A 10,838-nucleotide genomic window follows, 5' to 3' on the forward strand; every position below is an offset into this window, starting at 1 on the left:
CTGAGACAGGAGAATCACTTGAACCCGGGAGGCAGAGGATGCAGTGAGTCAAGATCGTGCCATTGCACTCCAGCCTGGGCGACACAGTGAAACTCCATCTCAAAAAAAAAAAAAAAATATATATATATATATATATCTCTTACAGTGCAGTCTATGGTTTTTTGATATACTCATACCATGTAGCTAATAGTCACTTGAGTAAGGTAGCCTGTGACCTGCTTTCTTACCCCCAGGGCCTGGCAACTTCCACAACCAAAATGTCTTGAGACAACCTTTGGCCCAGGGTAACTGAAATGGACTTCTAATCTGGAGTCAGAGTCCCCACCATCACCACAGTACCCATGAGTGCTAACGTTTCACTTCTCTAGCATAGAACATGGACTCCTAGCCTTCAACCACAAGACTGGGTTTAGGGCAGTCACCCTGAAACTTCCCATAACTTCCCCTTTATGGCCTTGGGCAGGGACTTACTCTTGGCTTTTTTGAAACCACAATATAAACTAAGTAGGGAACATCGAAGCTTTCAGATACCAGAGATTTTGGGTTGACCGACAGGCTCCACAAAGTGAGGGAGGGAGAGAGAATTGGACCTGGGATCTGACCTCAGTCCCAGCCCTACAGACAGCAGCAATGTAGAGGGTGTCTGCAGAGCCACATCCCGGGTTTGTGGTTGTGGGGTAAGAAAGACAGATGTCTGGCTGCCTGGTTGGGGACTACAGCCAAAGGGAGGTGCTTCCACTGGGGCCTCACTCTGCCCACAAATACCAGAGATATGCCCTCATTTTTCTCTTCATTTCTCAGACCCTTAGAAGGAAAGAAAGAAAACTAACATTTTCTGGGCCACTACTTGTGCCAAGTGCTGTGCTAAGCACCTTCACATATCTGATCTCATTTAACCCCCAAGAGTAATGTTGAGAAGTGGGTGTTACTGTTGCCCTTTACAGTGAGTAAACAGGCTCAGGGATTCAGGATCTTGCCCAAGGTCACAAAGCTAGCAAGTGTAATTCCTTTTCCTAATATATCTCATTGCTCTGCACCCCAAGATGTGGTTGATTGCCTGATAAGCATGCAGTAGGAATACTCATGCCCTAGCATTCTCCCACAAATCTGAGCTCTTCCTTCCAAGGTCCCATAAATGCAACTGGGAACTCCTTTCCCAGATCTCAAGACCACACCCCTCCCTGGGCCCTAATCCCAGGTGACTGCTCTTCAATTCAAAACACTCCAGGTCCCCACTAAGTTCTCACAAGTGAATCCCTGGGGAACTGTGACAACGCATCAGTCACGGGGAGGGTTCAGAATGAGGGGTGCTCTCTCTGGGTCCTGGACTAAGCTTAGCCTGCTGTGAGCCAGTAGGGAGGTATTGGAGGAGACAGATCCAGTGGGTGAGAGGGAACTCCCTTAGGGGAGGGGCCTGGATTTCTCCAAGGAAGAAGGAGGCCTGGTGAATAAGAGGCTTTAGGGCTGGGGAAAATCCCGGAAGTGACAGGGGTTCTTAGACAGTCAAAGGGCTTCCATAAGTCATGAGAGAGTCTGGGATGACCTTGGACAATCTCAATTGGTCAGAGATGGGGAGAAAGGATATTCTCTGGAGTAGGGTCATGGCAGGGCCTCAGGAGCTCCTACTGGTGATTGGGATGGAAAGCACACATCAGGAGGGAGCCTTGTCATTTCTGTGCACAACACTGGTCTCACATGACAGGACAGCTGGGATGGGAGTGGGGTATGGAGTCCATCTTTTCTAAGGGGACCGCCCGCCTGTGCACATGATCTCTGAGGCCTGGGCTCAGGGGATTCTGTGGGGCACCGTGCGGCCCAGCTTGGAGGCAAGGTGCTAGCCCACTGCCCCACATTTCTCTGTCTGCTAGCTGGGTGTCTGGGTGCCCTCGGGATAGGACATCAGGGGGTGCTATATGAGCAGGGACCCTGCTGTCTCCCTGCCTGCCCCTGTCCCATGCCCAAGATCTGCCTTTGGGAGGAGGCACATGTTTCCAGGACACACACAGAGCCCATCTACTGCCTCCTGTGGCTGCTGGAGCTGACGGTCTGTCCTAGTGGTGGTGCTCCCTGTCGCCCTGTAGGTGCTGGGAAGGGGGAGTACCTGCCCACCTGTTGCCGGTGCCAGTGGAGGAAGCTGTGTATGAGGGGGTAGGGGGCCATTTTCTAACCCTTCCATGAGGAGAAGGGACTGTCTGTCCTAGGATGCGGCTGAGGGGAGGGAGGCGACCAATGTCAGTCCATCCAAAGGTATGTGTGCCTCGAGGAAAGGGTCAGTCTGTCCTGGGAAGGGGTGGGGGCAGGGCAGTCAGTCCTGAAGTCGGTCTGAGGTCTCTTGGTGTGGGGGCAGTGTGGGGGGCGGGGAGACAAGGGCATCTGTGGGTTTGTGGGAGGGGGAGGGATGGAGAATACGTGTCTATGGAGGGGGGCGCCAGCCATCTGGGAGCCTGTCGGGGTGGCAGAGACAATCATCCCTAAGGCCTTGGAGGCAGGGGTGGCTTTGGGGCAGTGTCTGTCATTCTGTTCCACTGCTGGGAGGAGGGCACAGTCGGTCCTTCCTGGGGGCGGGTCAGTCTGTCTGGAGGGTGGAGGTGGCAGGTGGAGGTGTGGGCCCGTCCGCCCCCTGGGTCGGAAGTAGGACTGCAAAGGGGGCGGGTCTGGGAAGGCAGGGATGGTGGGGGTGGGGCAGGAGAGGGAAGGGGGATTGGTGGTCCCTGCTTGGAAGGGGGACGTGTCGGCAAGTCCCGAGGGCGCCTCCGTCTGTGTCGAGGCCCCCCGCGAGGGTACCGCGCTCAGTCCCGACCCCCGGCGCTACTCACGCGCCCTCGGCGCCCTGTGAGCCCACGATGAAGCCGAACTTGTCGATGCGGCGCTCGGCGAAGCCGTTGGCCTCCGAGTCGGATCCGAGAGAGCTGAGTTCGTCTGTGGTTGCGGCGTCGGGGCCCTGGGCCAGGCTCTCCCGGGTTCCCGACAGGCTTTCCCCGGCCGCGGGCGCGCGCGGCCCATTCTCTCCGTTGCTCTTCGCCATCCCGGCCGCGCCCGCCGCCTGAGCCCCAGCGGCCACCTCAGCCGCCCGGCTGCCGCCGACGCCCCGCCCACGCGCGGCGCCTATTGGCCGCCGCAAGGGAGGGGGCGGGGCTACAGGCCCACCCGGGAGCTCTCCCCCCACGCCCAATGGGCGCCGCAGACCCCGGGCCCCGCCCACCTTCCCCCGGCGGGCGCCAGCAAGCCCGACGTGAGGGGGCGGGGCAGCCGTCACCGCAGCCCTCCCCGCCCTCCTCTGGGCTGCCAATCACAAGAACTCACCTGGACGAGCTCGGGCTTTTCCGGGTTGGCCTCAAGCGGGGCCTGTCACCTACTGCAGAGCGCGAGCCAGAGGCCCAGGGCTTCCTCCATGTTCCTCATCTGCCTCCTGAGCCCCGCTCCTTGCGAGACCCCAAGGACGTGATAGGGATTGTTTCCCCCATTCATATATGAGGAACTCTGAGGAGGCCCAAGTGAGTTCAGGGACGCAGAGCGGCTTAAAGGCCCAGCCTGAGCGAGAAGTTTGGCAGTCCCATCGCACTCACTGCTTCTGGGGTTTTAAATTATCTCGTGAGACCTAATTATTAATAATCACCAGCGTTTACTGAGCCACGCACGCCCAAAGCTCTACCTACATTCTCCTGCAGTCTTTTTCCCAGCAGTTTTATGGAACATAAACATACCATAAATTCACGTTTAAAGTGTACAAGATTTTTAGCATATTTACAAAGTTGTGCAGCCATCACAACACTCTAATTTTAGAACATTTTCATCACCCTAAAAGAAACCCCTACCAGTTAGCAGTCACTCCGCATCCTGGCTTCCCCAATCCCTGGCAACCACTAATCTGCTTTCTGTTTCTATAGATCTGCCTTTTCTGGATATTTCATATAAATGGAATTATACAATATATGGCCTTTTATGTCTGGATTCTTTCTCTTGAACATTTTCAAGGTTCATCCACATTGTAGCATGTATCAGAGCTTCTGGATTCACATCTGCCCCAGGTATGTCTGGCTCCACCCCTCCCTTTCCTGGGATAGGCCCACACTGCCATGAAAGACCCATACTGCCCCTCCTGGGAGCTGGGACTAGACCAGATTTTGTTTTTCCATTCATCAGTGATGGTCATTCGCGTGTTTTCAGTTTTTAGCCATTATGAATAATGCTGCTCTGACCATTCAGGTACGAGCTTTTGTGTGGGGGCCTATGTTCTAATTTCTCTTGGATAGATAAGGAAGAGTGAAATTGCTGGGTCATATGGCAACTGTTTAACCTTTTGAGGAAGTGACAAACTGTTTTCCAAATTGGTTGCAACATGTCTTGTAATCTCTTAGCAATGAGATATACACCATTATTAGTCCCATTTTACAGCTAAGGAGACTGAGGTAAAGTCAGGTAAAGTCAGTTGCCTAAGGTCCAAGAATTGGCTGTGAATAGAGCCAGGGTTCGAACTTAGCTCTTTTTTTTTTTTTTTTTTTTTTTTTTGAGACGGAGTCTCACTCTGTTGCCCAGGCTGGAGTGCAGTGGCACGATCTCAGCTCACTGCAAGCTCCTGGTTCATGCCATTCTCCTGCCTCAGCCTCCTGAGTAGCTGGGACTACGGGCGCCCACCACCATGCCTGGCTAATTTTTTTGTATTTTTAGTAGAGACAGGGTTTCACCGAGTTAGCCAGGATGGTCTCAATCTTCTGACCTCATGATCCACCTGCCTCGGCTTCCCAAAGTGCTGGGATTACAGGCGTGAGCCACTGCACCCGGGCTCGAACTTAGCTCTTACCAACTGCTTATATTTGGAGGGATGGGCCAATTTTATCTGTATGGGCTTAGCCCCTAGCAGCTAACTTCTGACCCTAGAGATTGTCAACTCTTGGATCTATAATGATAGCTCCTCACTTATGTCTAGTACTTTATGGTTTACAAGTCACATTCTATTGTCATCTGACACTCCCTGTAGACCTGTGGGAGAGACAGGCCTAGAGAGGGGAGGGGACTGGAAGACTCAGGCCTGGCTGCAGGGCCTGGGACAGACTGCTCAGGGCCCCAAGGCAAGCCCCAAGAGGGGGCCTTGAGCCTTGAATGATTTCACCTTGATGCCATGTGGCCCGGACATTCTTGATGACGTCATTGTACAATCCTCACATTCCATGAGCTTCTGACTTTCCATAAACAAGGCAAGAGCAGACATGGGAGTGGGCACAGGCTATTTTGGTCTTAAACCCTCAGTCTGGGAGGATGTTCCTTCTCTTCAGTGACTGCAGACACAGTGGTGGGCTCCTGGTCCCAGCTCCCGGGAGGGGCAGTATGGGTCTTTCATGGTGGTGTGGGCCTATCCCAGGAAAGGGAGGGGAGGAGCCAGACATACCTGGGGCAGATGTGAAGCCTCAAGTACAGCAAAGAAAAGTATCCATGACCCTTTGACTTCATAATTCTATCCCTAGGGTCATATCCTAAACATGTTCTTACTCAGCTCTGTGAGGGCACAAATATAGAGACGTTCACCCCAGGGATATTTGGGGAGGGGGCAGATTAGAGACCCTGAGTGTTCATCTTTAGGAGATTGTATAGATGTTACCCCACTGATGCTTCAGCTTCTAATTTTCTTTAATCAAACCTCCAGGATTTGAATTTATGCTCTGTGATCTTGAGCAAATTACTTCTCTCTGAGCCCATTTCCTCATCTATAAATTGAAAATTGTGAAAAAATTCTTCCTTGGAAGAGCTGTTCTGAGACTTTAGTGGGACCGTATGCGCTAAACACCTGACACATGGAGAAGCCCAGTAAATAATGGCCAGGAGCTAGGCTCATGCCTGTAATCCCAGCACTTTGAGGCTGAGGCGTGTGGATCTCTTGAGATCAGGAGTTCGAGACCAGCCTGGCCAACATGGTGAAACCCTGTCTCTACTAAAAATTCAAAAATTAGCTGGGCGTGGTGGCAGGCACCTGTAATCACAGCTACTCAGGAGGCTGAGGCAGGAGAATCACTTGAACCCGGGAGGCGGAGGTTGTAGTAAGCTGAGATCATGCCACCGCACTCCAGCCTGAGTGACAGAGCGAGACTCCGTCTATAAATAAATAAATAAATAAATAAATAAATAAATAAATGCCAGGAGTGGTGGCATTTGAAGCTTGCCCGGGAGGCGGAGGTTGTAGTAAGCTGAGATCATGCCACCGCACTCCAGCCTGAGTGACAGAGCGAGACTCCGTCTATAAATAAATAAATAAATAAATAAATAAATGCCAGGAGTGGTGGCATTTGAAGCTTGCAAAAGTAATTGCAAATTCATTATTGTCTTGCATGTTCCCCAACACAGGCTATGGCTGCACCGGGGGAGTCTGCCCAATTTAATCTATGGCACATGGCTTGGGAGACTTCACTTCGTGGCTATGCCCCTCAACAGCTGGGTGTTCTTGTGTGAAATTGCTAACTTTTGTATTTTTTTGTAGAGACTAGGTCTCACTATGTGGCCTAGGATAGTCTTGAACTCCTGGGCTCAAGTGATCTTCCCACCTTGGCCTCCCAAAGTGTTGGGATTACAGGCATGAGCCTCCATGCCTGGCCAAACTCCAGAGTTCTTCATTTAATACACCTATAATGAGCCAGACATTAGTGCAGGGGTGTCCAACCTTTCGACTTCTCTGGCCACACTGGAAGCAGAATTGTCTTAGGCCATACATAAAATACACTAACAATATAGTTGATGAGTTGAAAAACATTGCAAAAAAAAAAAATCTCATAATGTTTTAAGAAAGTTTACAAATTTGTGTTGGGCCACATTCAAAGCTGTCCTGGGCCGTGGGTTGGACAAGCTTGCTCTGGTGAATAAGAGATGAAGTCCTGGCCCAACAGAGTTTACAGTCCAATGGAGGAGGGACATCATGAATAAGCATAGAGCATCTATCAGGCAGTGAGAATAAGAAAATAAAGCCAGGTAAGGTGTGGAGAATGCTGGAGTAGGGGTTGGGGAGGTGGTGAGGGCCGAAAATGAGGGAGACCTTCTGCAGGACTGAGAATAGTGTACAAGAAGCATGGCAGCGGATGCTGTTTCCCCTTGAAGGAGAAGCAGCCTGTGTTGTTAGATTGGAGTGAGAAAGCAGGGGGAACAGTGAACCAATGAATGAACGATCAAAAAGCATCTCTACAGTATCACGTGGCTCACTGGAATACACAATTTCAGAGGCCTTAGGCAATGCTGTGGAACATCCTGGTGAACGTGCTGTTGTAGACATTCTTTTGAAGATAGAATGTGTTGATATACCAGAGTCTCATCCTGCTGGGGTCATTCCCAACAGCTGGGCTTGAGCAGCTCACATAGGCCCCTCTCCTGGATCCTGGAATGTGCAGTTGGCATGTACTCAGGAAACCTGTGAGCACTGGCCATGAGCAAAAAGTCCAGATGCCATCTTTTTTTTTTTTTTTTTTGAGACGGGAGTCTTGCTCTGTTGCCCAGGCTGGAGTGCAATGGTGCGATCCTGGCTCACTGCAACCTCTACCTCCTGGGTTCAAGAGATTCTCCTGCCTCATCCTCCCAAGTAGCTGGGATTACAGGCGCCTGCCACCTGTAATGACAGTATTCTCTGTAATGCTCTATTTTAATTTTAATTAAAAGAAACTTTTTTAGAGATGAGTTCTCACTATGTTGTCAAGGCTGACTTTGAACTCCCTGGCTCAATCTTCTTAGCCTCCCAAGCAGCTGGAACTATAGGTGGGCCATTGTGCCTGGCAGCAGTTTATCTTGTCCTGCTTCATGGATTGTAGCATCCAAGGGTACCTAGAACTGTTGACTCACATGCTGGGAGCACTGGCAGGGCATGGTGTCAGGGAGTGGCAGTGCTCCGGTGGCAGGGCACTCACCAGGCGGAGTGTTCTTTTATTTAACAGTGCAGAATGTGTGTGTGTGTATATATTTTTTTCTTTTTTAGACGGGGTTTCCCTCTTGTTGCCTAGGCTGGACTGCAATGGTGCGATCTCGGCTCACTGCAACCTCTGCCTCCCGGGTTCAAGCGATTCTCCTGCCTCAGCCTCCCGAGTAGCTGGGATTACAGGCATGTGCCACCATGCCCAGCTAATTTTGTATTTTTAGTAGAGATGAGTAGTAGCTGGGATTACAGGCATGTGCCACCATGCCCAGCTAATTTTGTATTTTTAGTAGAGACAGGGTTTCTCCATGTTGGTCAGGCTGGTCTTGAACTCCCGCCCTCAGGTGATCTGCCCGCCTCAGCCTCCCCAAGTGCTGGGATTACAGGCGTGAGCCACCATACCCGGCAACAATGCAGAATTTAAAAAATGTAACAATGCCGGGCGCGGTGGCTCAAGCCTGTAATCCCAGCACTTTGGGAGGCCGAGATGGGCGGATCACGAGGTCAGGAGATCGAGACCATCCTGGCTAACACGGTGAAACCCCGTCTCTACTAAAAATACAAGAAAATTAGCCGGGCGAGGTGGCGGGCGCCTGTAGTCCCAGCTACTCGGGAGGCTGAGGCAGGAGAATGGCGTAAACCCGGGGGGGCGGAGCTTGCAGTGAGCCGAGATCGCGCCACTGCACTCCAGCCTGGGGCACAGAGCAAGACTCCGTCTCAAAAAAAAAAAAAAAAAAAAAGTAACAATGCAGAATAGTTAAGAGCAAATCTCTGTATCTGGTAAGAGTTAATGATTGTATCTCCAAGATCTTACATTTTGCTTTTATTTTTTAAAAACTTCTAAAAATCTTATACACTGGTATGCATACCCATGAGTAGAGCTATATTATGCTTTCTTGTCTAATTACAGGATAAGTGAAATATGACGATTGCTAATAGTACATGTATTTCCATTCAAGTATATATCCTAACATAACCCAATATAACCACTTAATATATTCTCTAATACAATATATTAATTTTAAAGTAAAAGGGTTCTGATCATTACTGGCCTCCTCTAAGAGTACATGACAAGTACTTAAGTAGTGGGTAGAACTGAAATTCCTTATCGTCTACAATTCCTGGAGCCCTCTGCGTGCAAGTCTTCAAAATTATGGTGACTTAAGTGCCACTCCACCCATTTTCCCAGCAGTCCTGCAACAGGAACATTTATTCCTATTTCATAGTGTGGTCTGGTGGAACACAGCAGACAGTGTGGTCCCCAGAGCACTCACTGGCTACATGACCTTGGGTATTCCACCTCATTTTAAAAATGGGGCAGATAATCCTCAGGAGATTGCAAGAAGAATCCGAAAAGCTGCTGCGCAGAGCAGCTTTGTATTATAAACACCAGGACGCTACCTACATGCTGCAGGTCCTAAACTAGTACAGTGCCAGGCAGCATACTGGGCCTGTGGCCACTGATGTTTGCAAGGCCTCATGGTCAATGGAGCTTCTGCGTCTGAGCAAACCAGGACAGATGTTCATTCAGAGCTCCAGGAAACGATTTGCTCTCTAGAGGGCAGCTCAAAGGGCCCATTCACTCACATTCCACCCAACAGCATTCCTGGCCTCCGGTCACAGCCTCAGCCACGGAAGTTCTGCAGGGTTTGCCAGTCTGTGGGGGTGAGTGCCCTGACACCATGACCTGCCCACTGCTCCCAGAAAGAAAGAAGAGCTTGGAGTATGAGACTCCCCAGGTCTCCTGACCCTGTTCCTTCTTGGAATGAGACCCAGTGGTGCTCAGGGGTATTTCTGGTGTTGGCCACTGCCGGGCAACCACAGTGGGCTCACTTGAGGCACCCAAACCACAAAGCCCACCTCAGGAAGCCAAATTTCAACTCTGGCCCCTGGGACAAACTTCTAGCAACCAGGCCAGAGGCAAATGTCAGACAGGATAAGGGGTGACATCCCATCAATCAAGTTGAAAATGGGAGGGACCCAGCAGTTGGTAATAAAGCCATAAAACTGGTACTGACTCTGGGTGAGAGGGAGAGGCAGGGGTAGGCTGGTGACTAGAGAGCTGATTCTGTGACCTTGGGAAATGGTCTCACCCCTCTTGTGCCCTGGAGATGACCTGATGGGGCAGCTAGGAGGGCCAAATGGAAGGACTGCAAATAAAAGGCACTGGAAATTCTCAGGGGCTACACACACGTGAGATCTTCCCAATGAAATCAGCCTTAGCTTTAAAACCAGGAAATTGTTAGCAACAGGCTCTCACCTTCCTCCCTCAACACCCACAGCATCGCCTATCTCCCTGTGATAGTTTGATTCTAAAGATAACAGCCTGCCTTTACTCAGAAACCAAGACTGTGACGTGTTTTGCACACATTCTCTTTTCACTTTCATAGTGTGTGACTATGGGCATGCAACTTATGTTCTCTGTGCCTCAGTTTACTCAAGTGTTAAGCAGGAATACTCACATGAGGGTTACGTGAGTTAAAATGGATAAAATGCTTAAAATAGTAAATTATTTAAATTTTATCCCTTGGCACGTGACCTTAGTACAATTAAGTATCTGTTAAATACATTTTAAAGAAACCGCATCATATCTACACACCTATGAGGCACCTGTGCAGGACCACAGAGCCAATCAATCAGGTGATGGGATTCCAGGCCGACAGGAAACCACCGCCCACTGACACAGGGACTGCACCATCTATCCTTGGTTTTCGTGGTGCCTGCCATGCTTCCTGTATTGCTGTTAAATACAAGGGGCAGGCCTCTGCAGGATCCCAATGTTTTAAAAGGGCAATACGAATATGATTCTAATACATAAAAAGCATGAGGGCAGCAAGAATTTAGTTACAAAGCCCAAAAATCCTCAGAGAGAAGCCACATGCCACTCTGCACTGTTACCACTGCATCGAGTCTGGGCAGGGCACAGGTGACCAAGGGACAAGTCTTATTTAACTGA

At 50.3% G+C, this 10,838-nt stretch overlaps 1 protein-coding gene across 2 annotated transcripts in view; it reads right to left on the reverse strand.

Annotated features, from left to right (window-relative positions):
* Positions 1 to 3,086, reverse strand: part of LOC105487240 (TBC1 domain family member 10A) — a 35,019-nt gene extending 31,933 nt beyond the window's left edge. The window contains exon 1 of one of the 2 annotated variants that reach the window (XM_011750628.2): positions 2,817 to 3,086. In XM_011750628.2, coding sequence (XP_011748930.2) covers positions 2,817 to 3,025 — 209 coding nt within the window. In that variant the 5' untranslated portion in view covers positions 3,026 to 3,086. The remainder of the gene's footprint in view (positions 1 to 2,816) is intronic. The other variant, XM_071080383.1, reaches the window with a different exon arrangement.
* Positions 3,087 to 10,838: the final 7,752 nt, after the last annotated feature.

This window comes from Macaca nemestrina, chromosome 15, assembly GCF_043159975.1.
Source record: "Macaca nemestrina isolate mMacNem1 chromosome 15, mMacNem.hap1, whole genome shotgun sequence".
NCBI classification, from domain to species: Eukaryota; Metazoa; Chordata; class Mammalia; order Primates; family Cercopithecidae; genus Macaca; species Macaca nemestrina.